General features: G+C 40.1%; 1 protein-coding gene and 2 long non-coding RNA genes across 6 annotated transcripts in view; 1 reads left to right on the top strand and 2 right to left on the bottom strand.

Moving 5' to 3' along the window:
• sgk1 (serum/glucocorticoid regulated kinase 1) overlaps nt 1-1985 on the bottom strand; it is a 6452-nt gene extending 4467 nt beyond the window's left edge. The window contains exon 1 of one of the 3 annotated variants that reach the window (XM_072249596.1): nt 1663-1985. In XM_072249596.1, coding sequence (XP_072105697.1) covers nt 1663-1696 — 34 coding nt within the window. In that variant the 5' untranslated portion in view covers nt 1697-1985. Of the gene's footprint in view, nt 1-57; nt 266-1662 lie in introns of those variants that run through there. The other 2 variants (XM_072249606.1, XM_072249587.1) reach the window with 2 other exon arrangements.
• Nucleotides 390-27653, top strand: LOC140191818 (uncharacterized). 2 transcript variants are annotated; one of them, XR_011883938.1, is made up of 3 exons: nt 390-560; nt 23454-23532; nt 23617-27653. It is a non-coding gene; the product is annotated as an uncharacterized lncRNA (long non-coding RNA). The 2 variants fall into 2 exon arrangements; XR_011883937.1 differs by having other exon boundaries at nt 23614-27653.
• The window catches only part of LOC140191827 (uncharacterized), a 41633-nt gene continuing 39222 nt past the window's right edge, over nt 25243-27653 (bottom strand). The window contains exon 3 of the long non-coding RNA XR_011883944.1: nt 25243-25384. This is a non-coding gene — a long non-coding RNA (uncharacterized lncRNA). The remainder of the gene's footprint in view (nt 25385-27653) is intronic.

The raw sequence follows: 27653 nt of genomic DNA, 5'->3' as shown, positions 1-27653 counted from the left end.
AAAATGATATTATACATAAAAGAGCCAGTAAACTGGTGATTTGAAAGCCAACATTACCGGTAAGTATCGCGACCATCCCTCGCATTTTGGAGTACGTCAGAAGAGATGCCGAGGAGTTGGATTTAACAGTCATGGCTATAAGATTACTTTATTTTGGGATTAAAAGACTGGGTTTGGTTTCTCTGCACTATCTTTGTACGATCCTTTCACAGTGTATGCATGTGTGAGAGAGAGAGATTGGCGACTAGCGGAGTTTTCTGGAGACACACGTATATATATATGCAGGCAAGAGGGTTGTCTGGGGGCGTTGGTATGTGAGCAATGTAACAGTACTAGGCGGTCCTGGCCGCTCTGACTCAGCCTGTCAATAACTCTCGCCCTCCGCTTCCTCCCTGAACTCGGCGTCACTATTCAAACAGCCGCCAGCAGCTGCAAATCATCGATCGATCCGTGAGGGGCTCCCAGGAACATCTCCCTAACTCCACACCCCCACCTGTTCATCTCCTAGCACCTCCGTGCAAACGTAATGCACAGACCTCTGGTGAGAAGTGCCCGAGCAGGTTTGTAAAACGAGGGCAAACGCGTATTTGTGCCAATTGTTCATTGGCACCGTTCCTTAGAGAAACAAATTCTGGGAACATCATTTAGGCATTTCATTTTTAGCAGATTTAGGCATAAACTTAACAAGATGCGTCATGGCACGGGCAGTAATGATGGAAGAATTTTATTTCGCAAGAGGAAAAGGTTTCTCATCACTATTTGGTAGTGATTTTCCTAAATCAAGCAAAAAAGTATGCCTGATTACAACCAGACTGCTCCTCCTTCCACTACCCGTGTCCGAGAGAGTTCGAATCAGTCTGTAGGTTCAGATTAGCATTTTTCGACCGCACTGGCCCCGGATCGGGGGAGCATTCAATGCCAGTCCCGCTGCATGAAGGCTCGCCCTTCGTGTATACAATACTGCTCCCACTCTTGCAGTCTGGAAATGTGTCTATGTAGCGATAAGTATCAGGATAAATTCACCCCGGGAATAATCTGTACATTAAGCACCGTCACTGGTATATCAGTGATAGAAAGAAGATGATATTAACTGAATGCTTCACTAATACGGAGTCAAAAAATTCCCGTTCTCCATTCTTTCCGAATGTTGGTAACGAAGCGAATATACATCTCTTGAATAAATTAGAATTGCGGACTAAATACGAATAAACCAACAATTCAGTTTGTAAAACATTTGCACATCTCTCTCTTTATCTCTCTCTCTCTCTCTTTCTCTCTCTCTCTCTCTCTCTCTCTCTCTCTCACACACACACACACACACACACACACACACACACACACACACACACACACAAACACACGATCAATACACCTTAAAAAAAATTTCCTTCTACAACATTTACTACGACTATTGACATTCCGGACCCTTGAATAGATATCACTGGCTTCCAGTATCCGGCCGAATTACAAGCAGGTCTGTGCCAGTAAATCATAAACCGAGATCAGACCCGAGAACACTGGCCAGTCGAAGACAGGGCTCTGTGAGTTTGCTCAGCGAGCCCATCTCCTTCACCAATTCAAAGTCAGCACTGCCAGGGTCGCCTCTCATGTTAACAGTAAAGTTACAAGTCAGTGCACCCCCAGCAGCGAAAGATATCTAACCTGTGAATGAAGTCTTTTCTGTCAAATTTTTCATGTTCGTCTCCACTCGTGGACAGCCCTTACCTGATCCTCTAAGAACTGACGGAGAGCCCGAGGGCGGAGTGTTCTTCAATATATAGTCTAAGTGCCTTTAATTAAATTTTAATGGATATAGATAACTTATCACTGTACGTCGCCTGTAAATTCCACAACGTAAGGAGTATGTTTGCTTTGTCACACGGTTAGAAACGGCACCCCTGCCTGTAATATATGTACTTGACCTCGACATGTCAATCACATTTACTATTTACTTTTTACAACATTTTCGAAGTGCCAGTTGGGCGCAATTATTCTAATTTAGAGGGAGAAGAGTATATTAACGATGGTCGAGGTGCGTTTGAGCGTCACCAGTCAGTGACGAGAAGCTCTGGTGGCGCCTGGGCTCTGTCCAGTTCCGGGACTTCAGGCACCGAAGTAATTGCGTGGAAGGGACTTGTTGAGACTGCTTGCAAAGGACCGGATAGCTCCAGGGCGGAGGAGGCGTCCCCTGCTAATTCCTGGCTTCCACCACAGGTTTCCTCCGAGGAAGACAGTCGGCCGGGAGCTGAGCGAAGTTCACAATGCTACTTGTGACTTGCAGCATCTTATCCGCTCTGCCTTACCACATTTTTAATACAAACCCATATGGAACTTTCTATAATTAAATGCAGCGTATACACATGCATCGTTCTGTGTGCCAGAGCAGTCAATCATAGTAAATACACTTCTCTTCTTAATAAGACATATATTAGGCCGCCAAGACCAAGGAATGTCGTGCAAATAGTTTCTTAGTAAAAATACAGAAATGGGAATACGGGCAACATTTTTCTCCAATGAACCATCGTTTGCCCTTACTCCAGCATGGAATAAGACCTTAACATAAAACATTTCATCTTATTTTGAATTCGATTTGGTGAATAATGAATCGTTTACGCAGAGTGGGACGCTGCCATTCCCCGGCTTTCTCTTTTCTGGGTTTAGCATTCCATGGTAACGTTCTCCTGTGCAATATTTAATTCAGTAATAGGGAGTGAAGAAAGGAATAGCAGCCTCTTTTTAAGAGGCCTAAATGGTGCTTTTAACATTCTGATGAGTATTCCCAGTTCAGCATCAACAGAGGACCAAGCTGAATCTTGAATATAAAATATGACATTCTAAATGCTTGAAGTCTTTATGCAATGTGTAAAATGAGAGAAGTGGATATCTCCAAGACTGTAGACTGTGCTATTGTCCATTGGGTATTTTTGGCAATCTTGCAAACAAGTGTAATTTTTTTTTAAATCGCACTAGAACAGATTGAATTCTCACAAGAGATGTGTCACATGAACAAAGTTGATTTAATAAACTAAAAGTTTTGGTAGCTTGACATCCTTTCTCACAAGATCCCCTAATTTATATAATTTATTACAATTTTACAGTGAGTAGGAGAGGACAAGAATAGAGGCCACTTCATTCCATATGTAGCGGGTTTTACCATGAACAGATGAAGTCCTTTGGTAATGAAAGACAGATTGTCATATTGAATTAAATGAAACATAGCAAATTTGTCTCTATAGCAGAAACCAGCCTCTCCTCTATGGATTCTGTCTGCACTTTTCACTGTCTTGGTAAAGCAGTCAATACAAACAAAGGCCATGGACATTCTGTTTTCTCCCATGTCCCATCAGACAGAAGAAGCAAAAGCCTGAAAGCACCCACCACCAGGTTCTAGACCGGCTTCTACCCTGCTGTTATAAGACCAGTGAATTGTTCCCCAGTATGATAAGATGTACTCTTGACCTCATGATCTACCTCATTAGATCTTGAACTTCCTTGTCTGCCTGCACTGCACTTTCTCTGTAATTATAACACTTTATTCTGCATTTGGGGTTTCCATTCTTCTACTTCAATACATTGCTGTAATGAAATTCTCTATATAGATGGTTTGCAAAACAAAGTCTCTCACTATACCTGGATACATGTGACAATAATAAACCAATTATCAATTACCAATACCATGCCTTACATTGAATTGACATTTTGTTTTAAACTACAAGTTACAAAACACATGTGGCTCATTATATTCAAACAAATTTAACTGAAAGGAGGTAAAAGGTAATCTCTGTTAGATGGTTTCTTCAGCAGGACTGAAAACTTCTGACTAAAATGTGGCAAAGACAAAATAAGACAGCACCAATTGCAGAAGAGCTGTGACTGTGGGATATTTTTCAGCCATATTGGTTGAGAGGTAAATGAGAATCAGGATGCTAATCAATTCTTTCTCTGACCTAATGCTGCTAGTCTATCAGAGGCTGATCACATACTGCCCACCCTGTCTATGGTCACAATAAGTTGCATCAGGAAACCAAAGATGCCTGCCACTGACTTTTTCCGTTTTCTCTCTTCTACCTTCTTGGAGAAAGTGCAGGAGCTTAAAAGTCTGGATGAGCAGAATCAAGAACTTCCCACTGCTATCAGACTTCTGAACTAATCATCTCCTTCACATCCCCTTCCCAGTGGTGCTCCCACATCGGTGAACCCTTCACTCTGCCTCTTGCATTGTGTTTCTTCAGCATTCTTGTTGCACTACCTCCATCTGAACTACTGTGCTTTCCACCGTTCTATTATTTTTGAGTATTTCGCTGTATTCGGGCGGCACAGCAGCATAACAGTTAGTGCAAGGCACCAGCAATCACTGATCATGGGTCAATACCCGCCACTGTCTGTAACGAGTTTGAATGTTCTCCCTGAGACTTTGTGGCATTCTTCCTGGTACTACAGTTTCCTTGCACTTTCCAGAGATGTACAATTAGGGTTAGGGCTGGTGAGCTGGGTGAGTTTGGTGAGTTAGGTTTAGAGTTGGTGAGTTGGGTGAGTTTGGTGAGTTAGGTTTAGAGTTGGTGAGCTGGGTGAGTTTGGTGAGTTAGGTTTAGAGTTGGTGAACTGGGTGAGTTTGGTGAGTTAGGTTTAGAGTTGGTGAGCTGGGTGAGTTTGGTGAGTTAGGTTTAGAGTTGGTGAGCTGGGTGAGTTTGGTGAGTTAGGTTTAGGGTTGGTGAGTTGGGTGAGTTTGGTGAGTTAGGTTTAGGGTTGGTGAGTTGGGTGAGTTTGGTGAGTTAGGTTTAGAGTTGGTGAGTTGGGTGAGTTTGGTGAGTTAGGTTTAGAGTTGGTGAACTGGGTGAGTTTGGTGAGTTAGGTTTAGGGTTGGTGAGTTGGGTGAGTTTGGTGAGTTAGGTTTAGGGTTGGTGAGTTGGGTGAGTTTGGTGAGTTAGGTTTAGGGTTGGTGAGTTGTTGGCATGCTTGAATTGTGGTGATATGCACCCAGCATATCATCAGAATGTGTTGCTCATTTACATGAATGACACATTCACTGTATGTTTCAATGTATATGTGACATATAAAACAAATCTTTATTGCTGTATTTGTAATTGCCATCTACACAGTTCCACTGTAAGGAATTACAAAGGAAGGTTAGTGGGGTAGCAAATTCAGAGATACAATCACAGTGGTTCTATGGAGTAGTAAGGAATTACATTGTACCCTGGTTTATATGACAACAAACTAATCTGAATGTACTAATACCACTCCTAACATCTAATGAGGGAAGGCCTAGATACCCACCTCCAGACTGACACACACTACAACTACTCCATAGAACCACTGTGATTGTATCTCTGAATTTGCTACCCCACTAACCTTCCTTTGTCTATGTTTCTGTATGATATTTACTCTCCATGATGGAGTGATTATATACAGGAGGGCCACATACTATCCCGGCTGGAAGAATATCAGGCCATAGGTCACTCTTTCATTTTACGTCCACACACCACCCCACCCGCCAACGCTCCTCCTCCTATTTTGCTAGATCCAATGGAGAGTTGGCATGAGTGGAGTGCATTGTGGGTTTCAATTCAAAAGATTGAAGATGGGTTTGGAAAGCAAGTGGTAAATACTTTAGATACCTTTGAATGGATTATTATCTAACAGCCCGCTGACTTGGAGGAGTCAGGACAGAAACACCCAGGCAGCTCATTTTATTGGAGGAAGTAAAGAGCGATGATAGATCTGGCAGTAGACTCGTGCTGTTGCACTTGTAACCTTGTGTCAGGAGTAAGTTTTCACGCAGAGGGTGGTGAGTGCGTGGAATGGGCTGCCAGCGATGGTGGTGGAGGCAGATACAATAGGGTCTTTTAAGAGACTCTTGGTTAGGTACATGGAGCTTAGAAAAATAGAGGGCTATGGGTAACCCTAGGTAATTTCTAAAGTAAGTACATGTTCGGCACAGCATTGCGAGCTGAAGGGCCTGTATTGTGCTGTAGGTTTTCCATGTTTCTATGTTACCATTGCACAAATGGTGGCTTTCAGGAGTAAAGGAACGTGGGGAGAAAGTAAACTGAAGTCATTCGTAAACCCAAAATTAAAATGACAGCTTAGAATCTGTGAATCTTCTGCAGCAGAGTTGGTGCTGTTGGTCTTTTATTTTACATGTTCAATGTGTCATCATGATACCAGCTTGGCATTGATGTCAGGTGACATTGGATAATTGGTGACACTTGCTGTCTACTTATAAAACTGAAATACCCACAGAGAATACAAGGTGGAAGAACTTTGAGAACAACTCATGATATTTGCTCAATAATATCTCTGTTTGAGCCGTTTCCTACCAAAAGGTTAACCCAGTTAGAAACCTTAGATTAATTTCCAAACAATAACAGAATTTATTATTCTAATTAAGATTGGCAAATCATTCATTTCCACATCAAAACTCATGACCATCTAAGCTGTTTCTCAATGATTTTTCTGAATGTAATGAAAGAGGTATCATTCCCTTTAAAGTCATGCTTTTCATATTTATCCACTAAAAGGTGCCTAAACATTTTCTCCAACTTCAGTTCTCTCCCATAACATTCAGAATCAGAATTATGTTTATGATCACCAAGTAATATGGGGTGAGTTTTGTGTTTTGCAACATAAAATTATTATACACTACAAAATAAATAAGTGGTGCTCAAAAAATTGAAATCATGAGGTAGTGTTCATGGATTCAATGACTGTTCAAAAATCTGATGATAGAGGGGAAGAAGCTGTTCCTGAACCACTGAGTGTGTGGCTATTCAGGCTCCTAAGGTAGTAATGAGAAGAGGGCATGTCCTGGAAGGTGAGAGTTCTTAGTGATGGTAGTCACCTCGTTGAGGCATCACCTCTTGATGGTGTCCTCTGTGGTGGGGAGAGTTGTGCCTGTAATGGAACTGGCTGAGTTTACAACCCATTGAGGCTTCTTGCAGCCTTGTGCATGGGAGCCTCCATACCAGGCTGAGTAGCAACTGCTCAGAATACTCTCTGCTCTACTTCTGTAGAAATGTGCAAGTCTTTGGTAACATACCAAATCCTGTCAAATTTCTAACAAAGAAGAGCATTATTTTGAAACATTTTTATTTGGAACGCAATCATTGTGCCTGTTCCTCAACCACCTAAGAATGTTTCCAATAAAAAGTAAGTTCTATCACACATACAATAAACTTGCTTCCAACAACTTCCTCATCCTTCCCACCCCTTACACAGGAAGCACAATGCCTCCCCTGGGCTTCAGATATCTCAGCACATCCTGGACACCGCATGTGTAACAGTCCAGGATGAGGCACAACTGAAAATGTATAGAAATGATCAAGTGTAGAGTCTATATTTAACTTGCTCAGTGGCAAGTTGGATTCAGATTACATTGCCAGTAAGATCCAAGCAGGTCGCAATTCAAGCGGTGTGCTGCTGTTCTACAAATACATTTGCTATGATCAACTGCTTTCTTTGAGGAACCTCCCAAGTCTGAAATATTTATATTATCTACTGCAGCTGCAAACAGATGAGTGGTGTAAGTGTGCAGCAGGGAGACTCTGGTGTGCTCATTTTGTTTCAATATGAAAGGGAATATGAGGGCTAGTATTTAAAAGCCGGATGTAATGTTAAGGCTTTATAAAGCACTGGTGAGGCCTCACTTGGAGTATTGTGAGCAGTTTTGGGCCCCTTATTTAAGAAAGGATGTTCTGACATTGGAGAGTGTTCTGAAGAGATTCACGAAAATAACTCTGGGATTGAAAAGCTTATATGAGGAGCGTTTGAAGCCTCTGGGCCTGTACTCACTGGAATTCAGAAGAATGAGGGGGGATCTCATTGAAACCTATCGAATATTGAAAGGTCTCAATAGAATGGATGTGGAGAGGATGTTTCCTATGGTGGGGGAGTCTAAAACCAGAGGACACGTCCTCAGAATGGAGGGGTGTCCTTTTAGAATGGAGATGAGGAGAAATTTCTTTAGCCAGAGAGTAGTGAATCTGTGGAATTTGTTGCCACATGTGACTATGGAGAACAAGTCATTGGGTATACTTAAGACACAGGTTGATAGATTTTTGATTAGTCAGGACGTGAAAGGATGGATACAGGGAAATAGGGACTGAGAGGGAATTGGATCCACCATGATGAAATGGCAGAGCAGACTCGATGGGCCAAATGGCCTAATCTTGTTCCTATACCTTCTGGTCTTATTGAGCAAAAGACCCAGCCGTGAATAGAAAACTTGAGGGAGTGCAGGCTCATAACCCCGTCCAGTGTTAATAACAACAGGGTGCACTAATGCAGTGCTTTCTGTATAGAGAAGCCTACACACGCTGTACAGCGCTTGCTCAGGAAGCTCTACCACCTAAAGTACACCTTGAGCTGCATTTATTAACAAGTGGTTATTGACCAGAAGGGTAGTGATTATTGGGGCTGCAGAATGATGTGGTTATTGATCAGAAGGGTAGTGTTTATTGGGGTGCAGTAACAATGTAGTTATTGATCGGAAGGTTAGCGATTATTGGGGTGCAGCAATGATGCAGTTATTGATCAGAAGGGTCGTGATTATTGGGGCTGCAGAATGATGTAGTTATTGATTGGAAGGGTGTGATTATTGGGGTGCAGCAATGATGCAGTTATTGATCAGAAGGGTCGTGATTATTGGGGCTGCAGAATGATGTAGTTATTGATCGGAAGGTTAGCGATTATTGGGGTGCAGCAATGATGCAGTTATTGATCAGAAGGGTCGTGATTATTGGGGCTGCAGAATGATGTAGTTATTGATTGGAAGGGTGTGATTATTGGGGTGCAGCAATGATGTTATTGATTGGAAGGGTAGTGATTATTGGGGCTGCAGAATGAGGTGGTTATTGATTGGAAGGGTAGTGATTATTGGGGCTGCAGAATGATGTGGTTATTGATTGGAAGGGTGTGATTATTGGGGTGCAGCAATGATGTTATTGATTGGAAGGGTAGTGATTATTGGGGTGCAGAATGATGTGGTTATTGATTGGAAGGGTAGTGATTATTGGGGTGCAGAATGATGTGGTTATTGATCAGAAGGTTAGTAATTATTGGGGGTGAAGAATGATCATGGAACGGTTTATTATTATTTATTTTATTTAGCCAAAAAGGGTGGAGTAGGCCCTTCTGACTCTTTGATCCACACTGCCCCAGCAATTCCTATTAACTCTAATCTAATCCCAGGACAATTTACTAAGATCAGTTAATGTACCCAGTACATCTTTGGACTGTGGGGGGAAACAGGAGCACCTGGGGAAAACCCACACATTCCATGGCGAGGACTTACAGACAGTCCTTAGAGAATGGTGTCAGAATTGAACTCAGGGTAATGATGGCAAGCATTGGAAACAAGTGTGGTGGGGAATAGATGAAGGGCATCAGCAGATCAGCCTGGGGAGGATAGATAGAGGAGATCACCAGAGAGGTGGGGGAATTAATCAGATGGACTACTGGAGATTAGCAAAGGACTCTATAAATTGAGTGGATCACAGGAGTCCATTGCGGAATAGATGGTGGGGATCACTAGGGATCTGTGGAGAATAGATCAAGGGGTGATCGATATAGAGCAAAACTGGAGATGTTGGAGGAAGATGGAGGGGGAAGTCACTAAATCAGTATTGGGGATAGATCAAGGAATCACAAGAGTTCAATGGGGGAGAGATCAAGAGGGTCACTGGAGATCATCATAGGGTCTATAGATTAAGGAATCATTGGTGTTCAGTGGGGAATAGATGATGGGAAACACTGGAGGTCAGTTGGTGTCTATGGATGGAGAGGATCACTGGTGTCCATTCGGCGGGGGGGGGCTTGAAATTAGGATCTATGTGGAGGTGTAATGGATTGATGTGGGAGAGAGAGGATTGGTGTGGGAGTTGGGGGGAAGCTTCATGAAAGTGTGAGGAGTGCAGGTATAAATTCTGCATTAGAGGGGAGCAGTGAAAACAGTTTAGGATTAGTGGGAGCAGGGAGATAAATTTGGGATATGTGAGGGGAACATAGGATTGCTTAGGGATTTGTGAGAGAATCCATTTTAAATTAGCTGGGAGATTAGAGGAAACAGTGGGATCAGTTTGGGATTAGAAGGGAGAGTGGGATTTTTTGGGATGAGGTGGGATAGGGACTAGCCTGAGAATTTGAAGCTGTTTATGGCCTAAAGCAAATGGTCACTCTGGTAACAAATGCACCAGTACCAAAGGCAGGATTCTTCCATTTTAGTTCCATGTCTTATGATCTGACATCACAATTGTTGATATTTTTAACTGAGTGTTTAAGTTGTAGGAAAGTTAACATGAAAATGGAAACTGTGATCCAACTCATTGTTCTGCCCTCTTCCCATTCTCAATCCCAAACTTATTTTGAGATAACAGGGAAGGTCAATAGAGAGGCAACAAGCTTTCAGGTAAGTTCCAGTCAGAGACATTTGTGGAAAGTTAGTGGTCAGCAGTGGCAACAGGGATGAGGGTTATGATCTGTAAAGGCCAAAGAAATTACCTGTCCTGATGAAGGGTCTTGACCCAAAATGTAGACTGTTTATTTCCCTCTATAGGTATTGCCTAACTTGCTGAGTTCCTTCAGCAGTTTGTGTGTGTTGCACAAGATTTCCAACATCTGCAAAATCTCTTGTGCAAAGAAATGACTGGTATGTTGGTCGACTACCCCGCATCATTGCCTGTACCCATGACTTTCAAAAGGTTCTGTTGAAATCCGACCCTGAGTTTTTTTAAAAATATCAGGTAAACAGTGTGACAAGTTCACAGTGTTTGATACATTTTGTAAACAATATTTAAGATTGTTTTCAATCTTCTTATATTAAATTATTCCATATTAAAAATAATTCCATTAACCACATGTCCTAATGATATGGGAGAGTGTCAGTGTGCTCATGAGATATGGGAAAGTGTCTGACTATAGGGAAAGTGTGGGAAAGTGACGTATTCACATGCCATGAGAAAGAGTCCAGCAGGTCAGCTGGTTGTGGGAAAAAGACTGTCTGACGTGTATGCAGATCACAAAGCATGCTGGTATGTTCTGATCTCTCAGTCTCCAAAAAAAAGATAATTAAAACCATCAGCTAAATAAAAAGCTATCCCTTTATTTGCCAAAAGTAATTAACCAATGTTCTGTAACACAGCAACCAAATATTCAAAATAATGTTCAGAACCTTTTTTGCTGCACAATACACACAGTGGCAACTTTATTAGGTACACCTGCTCGTTAATGCACTCATCTAATCAGCCAGTCATGTGGCAGCAACTCAATCCATAAAAGCATGCAGACATGGTCAAGAGGTTCAGTTGTTCAGACCAAACATCAGAATGGGGAAGAAATGTGACCTAAGTGACTGTGAACTTGAAATTATTGTTGGTGCTAGATGGGGAGCTTTGAGTATCTCAAACTGCTGATCTCCTGGGGTCTTCCATGCACAACAGTCTCTAGAGTTTACAGAGAATAGTGTGAAAAACAATTAAAATATCCAGTGAGCAGCAGTTCTATGGGCAAAAATGCCTTGTTAATGAGAGAGGTCAGAGGAGAAAGGACAGACTTGTTCAAGCTGACAGAAAGGTAACAGTAACTCAAATGACCATGCGTTACAACAGTGGTGTGCAGAAGAGTATCTCTGAATGCACACCATGTCAAACCTTGAAGTAGATGGGCTACAGCAGCAGAAGACAACAAACATACACTCATTGGCCATTTTATTAGGTACTGGAGGTATTTAATCATTCAAAACTCAATTGTAAATCTCTCCAGACGTTATTGTCCTACTTTCCTATGTCTTCTTCTTTGTTGTGCCTTGATAACTGACTGAAAGTTAACATATGGATCTTGTCTCAATACCCTTTGCTTTAATGATTTTATTGTCGCCCCATTCCCCACACGTCATAACTTTCCAACCCCCCACATACATTCCATTTTTCATTCCATACACCCACCCTGATAGAAACAGTGCTTCTGAACTGCAACCCCCCCCCCCCCGCCATCAGGTTCACAGCAGTACACCCTGCAGATACCTGCAACCAACAACCACACTATCACACTTCTCTTTCAATCCACCAGACTCTGAGTAAAGTGTAGTCCTAAACGAGTGCTTCCATACCCAACATCAATGTTGCTGAAGCAGAAAAGAAAACACAGATGCTGCAAATACTCAGCAGGTCAGACAGGGTCTGTGCTGAAACAACCGATTAATGTTTCAGATCAATGACCTTTCATTCAGACCTGGGTGTAAAATGTTGTACAATCCCTAGTTTGGGAAGGTCCTCCTATAGCTGCAACCTCCCTTGTTCTGAAGCAGAAATGAACAGTAAACTATCAGGAAAATTTGTCGAAGAAAGGACAAGGTAATTGATTTCTGAATTCATGTCGCCAGATCTAACTAGGCTGAGTGTGTAAGATCATTGTTCAGAACAAATGCTCTTCATCACCATTGAGTAACTACTGATCTCATTTTCCAATGTTATCCCTGCCAAATGTCCCATCCCTGATCTTCCTATCCTCCCTCTTTCCTTGACAGACCTTGTTCATATTTTCAAGTCTCAGATTCTAACTCCTCTAGCCCCTAGCGAATCTGACAAATCCCAGATCCCAAAGTGCCCTCCCAGATTACACCCTACCCAAACTGTTCATCCTACATGAAGGTTGTGGAGGTAGAACTTCTTCATGAACTGGTGCTTGCCAGGCAAAACATCAATGGGGCAAAAAAAAAGCCACAGAGATGGTAGATGAGGAAGTGACATCGACTTACCTTTTCCAAACTAGGTCTATGAAGCAACTGGGTCCTTAATGCCAATCATCATTTATTGAAACATCAGGATTTTGTAAACTGATTGCAAAGTGATATGATGGGAATTGCACTCATTTAAGCAGTGAGAGGTGCAACAGAAATTGTACCTCCTTTATTTGGAGATACATTTTCTGTCGGGTGGAGGAACTGCTTGATGCACCAGCTGGGTGTTCGCCTAAATATAATTGGCCTGAATTCCCTTCCCTGCATTTGTATATCCTGAAAATCTGAGGTAAATTTATGAACCTTAATATGTGTCGAAGGTTACTACACAAAAAATGTGAAGGGCAGTTATAGAAATAACACAGTAAAACTTGGCAAGCTGATGTGGGCCATTATGAAAACAGTTTCTCTCCATTGCTCCTGCTAAACCTTTCTGTTAGGTGTTTATTTTTGCCTGCAACCCTATTACTCGCACCAGTGGGTTTCCCAGTGTTTGAACAAAGTGTGGAGGATCCCAGACAGGTCAGATGGCATGAGAAATACAGTGAGCTTGCTGGTACCCACACAACTTCAATCTGAAGACAGACGTGAGCATGTCTTGCTTTGACTGACAGTGCAAGAGGAGACTTCACTTCTTGAAAGAAGGCACAACAAACATAACACCCCCAAATGTGGGTACATGCTGCCAAGCTAACCACAATATTGAAAGTTTGTTGGCACGCAATTGTTAGTCGGCTTTGTTGTACCGACATCATGCGTGAAAAGGAAAGCCAGGGTGATCACGGACCAGCACTGCCTGATTAGACACACCCACTATAAAGCACACCTACCTGTACTTAGGGAAAGCCAAGAGAATCCGTTTCCCAATGTTACAAGCCAGCAATGCAACAATGATGACAAGCCACATGCACCAAAGAGGACATTAAATCCAATTAATTACCTGAAGTTTGACTCCACCTCCTCCTGGACATGTTCCACTGCTAACATTTCTGGGTGATGCAGTGCAATTGCCCACATAGCAAAACTCACAATCTACATTTCAATGATAAAACAGATTTGCTTGCAGATCTGTGCCTGTGTTTTGTACCTATTTTACCTTACATTTTGAGTGCCTTATCTCCCAGGTCTTTTAGCCTCAACACCATTTCTAAAAGGTAGTTTTCAAATCTCTTCCAAGTCTTTAAAAGTTTTTTTTCTTTATATTCTGTAAAATCCTTAACTATCTCTAAAATTTCTAACTCTTCTGAACAGGCCAAAAATTCCAACCCCTAATTTGTATTTATTATTCATTGAGATACAGTGTGGAATAGGCCCCGCCAACCCTTTGAGACATATTACCCAGCAACCTCTTAGCCTAATCATGGGACCAATTAACCAACTAACCGTCATGTCTTTGGACTGTGGGAAGAAACCGGACCACTTGAAGAAAACCTATGCATTCCACTGGGAGGATGTATGGACAAATTACAGATGACAATGGAACTGAACTCTGACCTCCGATGACAAAATGTGTAACAGTGTCTCTCTAACCACTACGTTACCATCATTTTAATCTTCTATCTCATTCTCATCCTGATCCCTGTAACCCTTTTCACCTATGACTGCGTTCCTGTACATGGTTCTAACTCCATAATCAAGTTTGCAGACGATACCACAGTGGTTGGTCTGATCAGAGGGAATAAAAAGATAGCCTACAGGGATGAGGTCCAGCACCTGGCCGTGTGGTGTGCTGACAACAATCTGGCCCTTAACACCCAGAAGACCAAGGAGATCATTGTGGACTTCAGGCATGCTAGGAGCCACACTCACGTCCCCATCTACATCAACGGAACTGTAGTGGAGCGTGTATCAAGCTTCAAATTCCTTGGTGTCCACATTTCCGAGGATCTCACCTGGTCCCTGAACTCCTCCATCCTGATCAAAAAGGCGCAACAGCGCCTTTATTTCCTGCAGAGCATCAAGAAAGCTCACCTCTGTCCCAGGATACTGACAGACTTTTACCGCTGTACCATTGAGAGCATACTCACCAGCTGCATCTCAGTGTGGTATGGCAATTGTCCCGTATCGGACCGCAAAGCACTCCAGCGTGTGGTGGAAACTGCCCAGTGGATTATCGGCACCCAATTGCCCACCATTGACCACATCCACCATAAGCACTGCCTGGGCAGGGTGAAAAGCATTATCAAGGATGTATCTCACCCTAACCATGGACCTTTTACTCTCCTCACATCCAGTAGGTGCTACAGGAGCCTCCGCTCCCACACCACCAGGCACAGGAAGAGCTTCTTCCCTGAGGCTGTGACACTGCTGAAAATTTCATCACAGCGCTAAGCAGTATTACATCCGTATTGTACTGTCTCAGTACTTTTATATTTGTGTGCTGTAGCACTTTTTTTATTCGCAGTTATTTTGTAAATAACACTATTCTTCGCATTTCTGGTCAGATGCTAAATGCATTTCATTGGCTTTGTATCTGTACGCGGCACAATGACAATGACAATAAAGTTGAATCTAATCTAATCTATCATATCAGATACTTGTTTGCAATTGTGAAAACCATAAGGTACCACATCCTATCTTATTAACTTAAGCCTGTAACAACACCTCCATCTTTGGACTAGGCACATTAAAATATATGGAATCTTGAATAATTTCAATAATTTCAAACAATGATTCTGCTATTCATATTTGCATTTCCTCTAGGAATTATTTTTGATGTCCGTGAACTACTCTCTTCAAAAGATCTTTGATTTGTTCAGTTATCATCTATGTTAACGTACACCACCAATCCTTTGGCCATTCAGTCTCTGCCACCTCTCAGCCTATGACTGGCCTTCCCTTTCATTCTCTCCTCTGCTTCTAAATACCTTCAACTATTTCCCATTCTGGTAATAAGTCATTGACCTGCAGTATTGCTTTATTCCTCCAAACATGTTTTCTAACAAATCAAGTATTTATCATCTTCATGTTTCATTTCAAATGTCCTGCATTAGCAATACTTTCCTCTGGTATTGTTGAAATGGAAGTTATAGTGAATTATTTGGGTAGGAATCCAAAGGCTACTCTTTCTCTAGTAGTTGCACTCTTGCCCAAAGTATATCCTCAAGAGAAATATGGAGTAACATTTCTTTTCATGTATTTTTCATTTCTGCATTTGAGATCAAAACAAAATGATGTCACCATGTGATTGACATGACTAACAGTCCTGATTGCTAAGAATGTTCATTAAGACCACACCCACTATGAATTAATAATAATAAAAGAGAAGTACCTCTTTTTAGCATGACAAATTTAAAATCCTGCTGCCCAAAACAATACAAATCCTCAGCTGAGAATCTTCTTTGCAAAATCTCCAACCCGATATTGCTGGTCGGCAAATATACAATGAAGCTTCAGATGAATTTATGTAATTGCTGGCAAAGATAACTGCGCTGCCATAGCAACCAATAAATTTGTAAACAAGTACGCTCCCAAAATCATATAAATATTGCATGAAGATTTTGGTTTATCATAAAAGGTATCTGGATTCTAACAGATCAAAGCTGCTACTTAAATCAGCAGTTGATTCACTTCCACTGTATCGATGAGGTTCCATTTCCTGAAGTGCATCCTTACATAACTATATTTCAAAATACTCTATGATCTGGTCAAACTTGAAAGAAATTTATAATTCATGTAGTGCAAACGTGTCATTTCAAAACTACTCTTGATGATGCAAAGAGCAATTTTGACTCACAAAGTTCCATTCATGACCTCAGCGAATAAAGCACTGTTTTCACCTGTTTTATGCATTATTCTTGGCGGTCAGACGTGTTATCAGAATAATGTGTAGCCTATATACATAATTGCATGTTAGAAACCATTTATGGGACACATGGAATTACACTCATTCCAACGTCTTCCTTTAATAAAGCTGCAAAACCCAAATATCATCATTAAATAATGGAGATGCCCCCTAAGCATGCCAAAATCTCAAGGATTAAAGATTAGATTTATTTGTAACATGCAGATCAAAATATTGAAACAAACAGCAAAATGTTTCAATGACCAACGTTGTCTGAGGATGTACTGGGAGCAGCCTGCAAGTGTCGCCATGCCTCCAGCACAAACACAGCATCCACCTGACCCTAACCTGTACGCCTTTGGGATGTAAGAGGAAACCGGAGCACCCGGAGGAAACCCACACAGTCCTGGGTAGAATGTAGAACTCCTTTTGGACAGTGACAGGAATTGAACCCGGACTGCTGGCTCTGTAGGGTGTTACACTAACCGCCACAGTACTTTATCATGGGAAAACTCAAACTGAGCCACAGTTGCTGTATAGCTTTGCAATAAAAAGAAACACATGGATGCAGAAGGTGAACAGGAGGCCCATGACAGAGTTAACATAGGCGATGGAAGAGGTGAAGAATCTGTCATGCAGGTTAAGAGAGAATGAGTAGCACTGACAGATCCATATTGTATGTATACCATCTGACCATTACAGGACAGGCTCTTTGTAAGCAAAAAAAAATTGAACAGAGGAGAATTGGTATGGTATAAATTTACCAGAACCTAATGACATTTATATTTATGTAGCTCCTAACAATAGATGGTTTTAGTGGCCCCCTGAACTACATTTTTTATTGCACACATTTGTCAGTGCCCAGGCCATAATTACATCGAGGCAGTGTGAAGAGAAAGGATGTTGGCAGGTTGTAAGTGATCAGACCAGGTACACTGCAGAGCCACATAGCAATATCTAGCATGTTTACAGCCAGAGTTTTGCCAGCCTCAAGAATATCACTCTCCTGCAAAATTGCTCAAATCTTTTCAGCACTCTTACTCCTATCTTATACACACTTGTGGTGTTTGACATACATGTAATGAGAAACATTTCTCACTACTCATATATCTATGCTCTCATTATTTTGTATACCTTTTAGTGAAAGCCCCCTCTGCTTTTCCCACTCCAAACAAAGAAAAGCAAACCCAGGCTATCAAGTCTTTCCTTGTTACTGAAACATTCCATCTGTGGTAACATCTTGGTAAATCTGCTCTGTGTGTTCCCAAGAGCATCACACTGTATCTTCTGTGTGTCCACTAGATATGCACACATCTCCAGCTGTGGCCAACGATTTATAAAGTTGTACCAGGATCTCCGTGCTCTTCTATTCCATGCCTCAGACAGAGAAGGCCAGTGTCCTGTATCAATGTGTGCTTCCAACTTTAGAAATCTATGGATTTGCTCCTCAGTACTCTCTTGAGTCCTATATTTCCTCAACTGTGTCCTACCCTATTTGACCTGCCGAAATGCAACACCTCACACTTCTCAGGATTCAGTTCACGGGACCAACCTAATAGATGATCAATATTCATTCAGAACCCAAGAATATCCTTCCCATTATCAACACCACCAATTTTGGTGCCATCTGCAAACTTACTAATCAAACACTCATATCCAAGTTATTAATATACAGTGTACCTATAAGACAAATAGTAAGAGCCCCAGCACTGATCCCTGTGGTACAGGCCTGATAACGGTCTTACAAGTATTGAAGCAGTATGCTGCCTCATCCTCTGTCTCCTATTACCAAGTCAACTTTGGATCCAATAGAGTCTAATCACCTTATATCTCAATGATAAAGTAAATTATGCAGCATTGGCAGAACCCTTGCTCCTTCTCAAAGACTGCTTAAAGGTTTGCAATAACTTTTAACCTTTAGACTTTATAAAATTAAAGGAGGTTAGCTATGAATTATATCTCATTGTGAGATCAATAAACTAAAGGTTAATAAACCTTTATCCACATCACAATACACAGCATGTAACAGAAGAAGGCTGTTCATCAGAAGAAAGTGATGAGTATTCATTTCCCAACTATTACATATGTGTAGTACAAGCAAGGCTGCTTAATTGCTCACTTGCCTTTTTTCCTTGGATATTGCTATACAAAAACTGGTGGTTATGCTGCGCGAGAAGACATTAAGACTAAATTTTCAATTCTGAGGAATTATGGATGAAAACTATTATACTATTTTGCCAATTGTTACAGCCATGATTTTGCAGCTCTGAATGATGCCCTCAGATAGTTCCAAGTTTACATACATGACATGAACGCCACAAATGGCAAATCCATTCTAATGATAATCCTGACTTTCACAAAGTAAACTTCCTGTAAAGTGATGGGATGGACAATAGAGGGGATTCATACATTGGAGGACGAAGACAAATGGAAATAATTTGCCATCTTTATGACAGCTTCTGCTCATCGTTTTTCCAGCAACAGCATTTCACAATCAGATAGCACTAACATTGTAAAATAGCTGTTAACCCTTCACTGGAACATAATCAGACAAAACTACCTGCTAAATCCAACAGAAATACAGGCTAGACAAGTAAATAAAATTTGTCATTTTGACAAATTAAGAAATGTCTTAAAGAAGCAAAAAGGGTAGTGTCGAAGCAAAATTCCAATTTTAGAGCTCAGCCAATTAGAAAAGGTTGAATTTTCACTGTACCAGATTCAGAACAGTCCAAAGGGGATAACTTCACTTGCCAATTCAATGAAATGTTCCTACAACCTATGGACTCACTTTCAAAGTCTCTTCATTTCATATTCTCACTATTTGTCGCTTATTATTTTATTTATTCTTTCTTTCTATTTTTATTTGCAGTTTGTCTTTTGCACATTGGTTAAATGCCCAAGTTGGTGTGGTCTTTCATTGATTCTATTATGGTTATTATTCTATTATGGATTTATTGAGGATTCCTGCAAGAAAATGAATTTCAGGGTTGTACGTTGTGACATATGTTACTTCAGTAATAAATTTACTTTGAACTTTAAGGGATATCTGAATACTTAAGATAAACTGTACCTGGATGGCAGTTGTTTGTGTGGATTTTGCAAGAGGAATGTTTTCGGAGTTCACATTGCTTCTTTGCCTGGAGTAATAAAAGTATCATTAGTTGTTATTTTGTACCATTTACCATTCAATAATAAAGCATTAAAAATTATCAAGGAACAATCAGAAAAACTTCATGTCTTTCCAATTCACTCCCACCATGTTCAGAACACAATGTCACACGATCAGTTTATTTCCCGTACAAAAAAACTATATTCATTGGCCACCTTATTAGGTACCTTCTTAACCTAATAAAGTGGCCACTTAGAGTATGTTTGTGGTCTTCTGCTGCTGTAGCTTATCCACTTCAAAGTTTGACGTGTTGGGCATTCAGAAATACTTTCCTGCACACCGCTGTTGTAATGTGTGGTTATTTGAGTTACTGTTGCCTTCCTGTCAGCTTGACCCAGTCTGGCCATTCTACTTTGATCCCTCTCATTAACAAAGTATTTTTACCCACAGAACTACCGCTCACTGCATATTTTTTTTTTGTTTTTTGCACCATTCTCTGTAAACTCTAGAGACTGCTGTGTGTGAAAATCCCAGGAGATCAGCTGCTTCTGAGATTCTAAAACCATCCCATCTGGTACCAACAATTTTTCTTTGGTCAAAATCATTAAGTTCACACTTCTTTCCTATCCTGATATTTGGTGTGACTACAACTGAACCTCTTCTCCTAGTTGTAAAGTTCAATGGTGGTTGGCAGACCAACATAAGGTGCATTACCACCATTTACCGAGGTGGAGTGTGGAGTAGAGACACTGTGGACACTCACTTTAATTCCCTCCCCCCAAAAAATCTCAAATAATATCACAAAATCAAATACTCACTTATATACATTACGATGGCAGTGATATCCCAACAAAGATCTTAATTAAGCAATTAGATGTTTGCTTTGCACCTCATAGGATTGTCATTCAAATAATACATACTACACCATTTCTTGACAAGTACATTCCCTACAAATGCCTGTATAATGCATATTAATTCTGAACAAGGAATTATTTAACCTAGTATGCCCTGTACGTAAATATCCAAATATAACTTCTTCCTTCCTGTTATATTCATTTTCCTGTTGAGCTCCTATCATCCTCTGAATTTTATATAGCTGCTGTCTTTTCCTTTCCCAACTTCAATCAAATAAACTTTTTAGTTATAGCTTTTACCTCCTCTTTATGCAAAGGGATCAATGTATTTACATCCTTAATTTTAATGATTACTTGGCTTGAATGTCTGTCACCTCATTTCCCTCAAGCCCAACCTGGGCAGGGACCCATCAGAAATGTATACACAGGTCTAGACCCTGCGACCTCAACAAGTGTTGCCCAATTTCTAGAAAAATGTCTGGCTTACAATTTCAAATACCTGTTTTATTAGGTGTCAAACAGAAAATGAATCAGAGCATAGAAGTACTTAATCAGGGCATACTTTTTTGACCCGTTCCGAGGCTAAAATGATATCAACCATTTCAGACATGAATACTGATACTTTGATATTCTTTTCTTAACAGTCAACTGAAACTTTAGAACATAAAGAGAAACAGCTGAATGACCTGTCACTGGATCTTTTGATCCATTCATATAAATGCACAAGAAACCATAGCATCTGCCATAATATTTTGCATATTATGGCAGAACTACCTGCACCAGTGATATACAATCAATCTTCATCCTTTCATGAAGGCCTAAATCAACAACAGGCTAAAGGAAAATCCACAGAGGAGTTTCAGAAAGGGATACACTGGGACCACATTCCATATTAAATAATCCAAGTTTGTGCCCATTCATTTCCCATCCACACAAAAATTGAAGATCTTACGAATGAATTGCTCTCCGGACTCTCCTAATGTTGCTAATATTGGATTACCAACTTTATGTCCTCTTACATTAACCCAATAAAACATTGCTAAGTGTAACCGGTGTAGATATAAAGGTAATTTACCCATTGTACCAGTAATGCTGAAATTGAGGATGATCTAATTGTACAAAATAATCTCAATGCTTGAGCTTGAACCTTATCTGGGTGGTTTAAGACCGCTGCCAAGGTTGACCCATAAACAACACATCCATACTCAAAGACAGATCTGGTTATTGCAATATACATTTGTATAAGTGACCTCCCACTTGCATCCCCAATCATACCCAGCTAAGCACCTGAGCACATTAAGGGCTTTCTTACATTTTTCTGGAATTTTATTCACGTGCACTTTCCGTGTTAGTCTCCTGTCCATCCACGTAACTAAAAACTTTACCACTGACTCTTGTTTAAGAGATGTACCATATATTTTTAGATCAATTGTGGGTGTAATGTTCCTTTTAGAAAAAAAACAAATAACGAGTCTTTGCAGTAACCCTTGTGTCCATAACACATCATAAGCTTTTTTAACATCAAAGAAAAGTGCTAGCTCTGATTCTTTATTAACTTGAGTGTTATGAATATCAGATTCTAAACTTATGGTCCATGGTCATTGTTCTCTCTTTACAAAATCCTGATAGGAATACAACTAATTTTCTACAAAATAAGAAAGCCTTGCTATAACTGTTCCTTCCATTATCTTACATCCATGTGAAGTTAGTGAAATAAGTCTATAACTGGATGGATCTGATTGATCCTTAACAAGTTTCAACATTGGATAAAAACTGCTGTCAGGAAGGAGGAAGTCGCCCTTCAACCCATATTATATTAAAAATTCCAAAAACATAAGTTTCAAATCCGATAACCATGTAAGTATATTATAACAAATATCATCTTTACCAGGTGATATCTGACCAGCACTGTAATAGCCCTTTAAGTTCAGATAATGTAAACTCAACATCCAAGCAAGAACAGGAACATTCTCTTCTCTCTGCAATCTGAGGACTGCTGGCCAAAACTGCTTCTCCATAAAATCTCTCTACTTTATTTGAATTGGCCAAACTGATATATGTTTTTGCTAATAATTCTGTTCTTCAGAGTTAATAACAGCTACCTTTTACCCAATGTACAAAACCGGTAATGCATCAAGTTTTCTAACTCCCCCCATTTTCCGTATCATACCCCTAACTTCTGCTACCTGGCTCTTTTCCAGTACATTCTCTAATGCATTTTCTTTTTCCTTCTCACTAACATTCTTACTATGGCTTAAGCTCTTTAATATTTTATGAAGATAAATAGGAGTGACACTGCTTAACTTTCTGAAAAGTTTTAGTCGATATCTTCACAGCTTATTTACATTCATCTGCCCGCCAGGGAACAGCCTTGCTTTTGTTGTCTCCTAACAACCTGGTAATAGGTACAGAGCACATGGTGTTATTACTCGACTCAATATCCACCAAAACCAAAAGATCAAAACCTACTTTCACATTAATCATCAAACACATTCCAATTTGCCTTTTTAAAATTCCATCTGGAGATAACTGAATTTAGTGACTGTGCATGCTTTTTGTGCATTGAGTTGCTACCACATGACTGGCTAATTGGATTAATGAGCAGGTGTACAGGTGTACCTAATAAAGTGGCCACTGACTGTATTATTTCTGTTCAAAATGGACTAACACGAGAAGTGTATGGGATTTTTATTGAGGGAGAGGAAACTACTGCGAAGGCCTATTTCTCCATTCCACTTTTTCCTGATGTCCTGGGACATACTGCTAATGAACTGACATGGTTTGGAAGCACCTGTACCTGCGCCAACATTTGTAAGGGGTGGGCTTAGAGGAACTGAGTTCAATGTGGCCTGGTTTGATTTTTTCCCACTAGAAAAGGTCAGATGGATGACATTTGACTCCCAGTGGAAAATCAAATGAGCACAGCTGGTTGAAAACTATCATATCTAACCCTGTTTTTGTCTTCATTAGCAGGAAAACCTAGCTGATGCTTTGAGTGAGGTCTGGAGTGCACACCAATATCTTTAATTTCTTGCTTAAGCAGTCTGAGGTACGCACCTGCTTCAAACAGGCTTCATTTATACCGGTGACTAAGAAAGATGTGGTAACCTGCCTCAATGTCTCTCTCCAGTAGCAGTTTCATCCACTGTGTTGAAGTGCTTTGAATGGTTGGCTGATTGAACGTTCCTGTCTGAGAAACGACTTGGATCCCCTCCAATTTACCTACCAGCACAACATCCAGAGCCGATGTCATCTCGTTCATTCTCCACTCAACCCTGGAACATCTGGACAGCAATGCTGCATACATCAAGATGCACATTATCAATGACAACTCAGCAGTCAATACCATAATCCCCTCAAAACTGGTCAATAAGCTTCAAGACCTTGGCCGCAATACCTCCTTGTGTAATTGGATCCTCGATTTCCTCGCTTGAAAACCTCGGTCAGTTCATATTGGCAAAATCCATCTCCTCCAAAATGTCCATCAGCACAGGTGTACCACAGGCTAGGCGCTTAGCACCCCTCCGACTGAAAGGCTAAGCACAGCTCCAATTCCATATTTCCGTTTGCTGTCGTATGCTAAATCAAAGATGGCGATGAATCAGCATATAGGAGGGAGATGCAAATCTGGCTGAGTGGTGTCTCAACAACAGCCTCTCAATGTCTGCATGATCAAGGAGCTGATTATTGACTTCAGGCGGAGGAACTTGGAGGTCCTTAGCAACTTAAAGTTCCTCAGTGTTATCATTTCAAGGGTCTGTCCTGGGCCCAGCATGCAAATACAATTACGAAGAAAGCATGGCAGCCTTCCTTTTGCTTCAGAAGTTCAAAGTAACTTCTACTTCTTTAGAAGTTTGCGATGATCGGCATGTCATCTAAAATTCTGACAAACTTCTATAGATGTGTGGGGAAGAGTATATTGACTGATTGCCTCACAGCCTGGTATGGAAACACCAATCTCCTTGAATGGCTGTGGATGCAGCTCAGTCCATCACAGGCAAAGCTCGCCCTACCACTGAGCACATTTACACAGAGTGCTGTCAGAGGAAAGCAGCATCCATCATCAAGGACTCCCACCATCCCGCACATGCTCTCTTCTTGCTGATACCATCAGGAAGGTGTTGTATTTGCCCCAGGACCCATACCACCAGTTTGAGAAACAATTATTACCCCTCAACCATCAGGCTCTTGAACAAGCCCCATCACTGAACTGTTTCCACAACTAATGGATTCACTTTCAAGGACTCTTCATTTCATGTTCTCGATATTTATTGTATAGTTAGTACTTTTTTTTTCTTTGGTATTTGCACAGATTGTTATCTTTTGCACTCTGGTTGTTTGTCCATCCTGTTGGATGCAGCCTTTCATTGATTCTGTTAAGCTTCTTGAATTTACTGAGTATGCCCACAAAGAAAATGAATCTCAGGGTTGAATATGGTGACATGTATATATTTTGATAATAAATTTACTTTGAATTTTGAATTTCTTAAATCATTTCAGCTCTGTATAATATGCAGCACTACATCTGCTCACGGACTGAAAATGGGAGCATTAAAGAAATAAGCAACCCAGAGAGTTGTATTAGAGAAGGTAGGACTGAGCGATTTTAGTTCTCATCTGAATATTTTACCCCCGGTTAATCACTGCAAGTCAGATACTGAAAAAGACCAAAGCCTCAACAACTACACCTCAATAAAGACCAAAATACTTTCATGACAGGGATATGATAGAGAAAGATATAAAAAGCCTTTAAGCATTTCAAAGATTCATTTATTATCAAAGTATACAACTCTGAAATTCTTCTTCTCCAGATAGTCACGAAACCAAGAAAGAAACGAACAGCAGCACGATCATCAACCCCCAAATCCGTCCTCCCAATTCGATCCACAAATCCTTCTACCCTGCACACAAAAAATGAGAAAGATAGGGCAAAAATCACAGAATACAAAAAAAACCCGTAAGACTGAAAAATGTCCACAGTCCGAGTCCACAACCAAAATGCAGAAAACCTGGGCAACATTCTTCCTCTCATCTCACCAGCGAAAAAAAGGCAGTCTTCCCTCTCTGGCAGCAGAGAGATCTCACTAGTGATGAAAAGGCAGGCAGCCAGCATTTCAATCTCTCTCATCGCTTTAATAGGTGAACAATGGAAGCTTTAATGGGTGAAATGGAGTCAAACATTGGCTCGCAGCTTTCTTGCATGAGATTCCTGCATGCTGCCTCTGCCTCCTGGAATCCTCTTGGAGACTGCAGAGCACTGGAACACCCAAACAATCTCCAAACTACAAATCACAACTCCAACAATTCCAGAATCGCATTCAAGATGAAAAACAAATGCAAAAGACTTAAAAGAAGTGAAACACATGGTTTCATGAGCTATCCAGAAGATGTTGACCGAAGGAGCGTAATGTGCATGCATCATCTTTAATTCAATCAAATTAATTTGATTCAAAGAATTTTTTCTTCAGGTTAATTTGGAGAAATGGGATCTAGGCAAATTGTATTTGTTAGATAACTGTTTGAAAGACATGAAACAATTATCCAAAAATAGATCACAAAATCTTGATATACCTCTAGTTTTCCAAGCCAAATAGGCTTGATCCATGATAGAGGGTTGAAAAAACAAATTAGATAAAATAGGACTTGCAAGAATAAAGTGATTCAACCTAAAAAAATTTTGAAATTGAAACCATATTCATAAAGCATGTTTTACTATTGGGTTAACCATTTGTTAATACAATTCAGAAAGAGAAAAGGGAAGCGAGGTCCCTAAAGTAGATCCCAATGAAAACCCTTGTAAAGATTTACTTTCAAAATTTACCCAATGTGGACTAGAAATTGTATCCAAGTTCCATGTCCAAAATTTTAAATATCTAATATTAATTGCTCAATAATAAAATCTAAAATTCGGCAATGCCAGATCCCCCTCCTTTTTAAATTTCTGTAAGTATCTTTTACCTATCCTGGGATTTTTATTCTGCCATATATATGAAGAGATTTTAAAATCAACCTTATCAAGAAAGGATTTTGGAATAAAAACTGGCACCACTTGAAATAAATATAAAAATTTAGTTTAGATCATCATCTTGATAGCATTAATCGGACTTATCAATGATAGATCCCATTTCTTTAGATACTTACAGATTAGAAATTTCTTCAATACTGTTTTTCCTACCTTTCCCAATTTATATTCATCAGATATTTTTGGGAAAATTTTTAGGTTTAAATCCTTTTCAGAGGGGTGTAATAGCAAAGATTTATAATATAATTATGAAAATATGTCCAGACATATCTAATAAAGTTAAGACCGATTGGGAAAGGGAACTTAAGATTACTTTACCTATTGAAAAATAGGAAAAAATTCTTCAATTAGTTAATTCATCCTCTGTATGTGCCAAACATGCATTGATACAGTTTAAGGTAGTACATAGGGTTCACATGTGCAAGGATAAATTAGCTCGTTATTACTCTCATATAAATCCTATATGTGATAGATGTCATTCCGAGATACCTTCTTTAACTCATATGTTTTGGTCATGTCCTCTTTTAAAAAAATACTGGAAAGATATCTTTGATATTATTTCAACCACTTTGAGTATTGATTTACAACCCCACCCTATTACTGCAATTTTTGGTTTATCAGTGATAGAACCAAATCTTTTAACATCTTCAGCTTGTGGGATGATTACATTTCTTACACTAATGGCCAGAAGATCCATTTTGCTGAATTGGAAAGAGATCAATCCCCCCACCACATTTCATTGGTTCTCTCAATCTATGTTGTGTTTAACTCTAGAAAAAATTAGAAGTGTTATTTATGATCCTCTATTAAATTTGAAAAGACTTGGAGGCCATTTATTCAATACTTTCATATGATGTAATTTGACCTTTTCCAAACCTACTCTATTTCTTTTTAGTTTATGTTGAGGGGAGCGGAGTCAACAACACTAATGGTTCTTTTTTTTTAATGTTTCACAACAGCCCATGTCTTTTTTTTTATGTAGTTTAGTTGGTCTATTTTGGAGCTTAGTTTTTTTTGGGTTTTTTTTCTGTTTTCAAGTTAATTTGTCTATATATATTTGTATGCTGTAAGATTGGGAGGTTTAATATCCGTGTATTAACTGGGTTTATACTTGTATATGATAATTACAACAACGTAATCTCAATAAC

This window comes from Mobula birostris, chromosome 2, assembly GCF_030028105.1.
Source record: "Mobula birostris isolate sMobBir1 chromosome 2, sMobBir1.hap1, whole genome shotgun sequence".
NCBI lineage: Eukaryota > Metazoa > Chordata > Chondrichthyes > Myliobatiformes > Myliobatidae > Mobula > Mobula birostris.
Note: the sequence above shows the minus strand (reverse complement) of the source record. Positions and strands in the feature narration are given on the sequence as shown.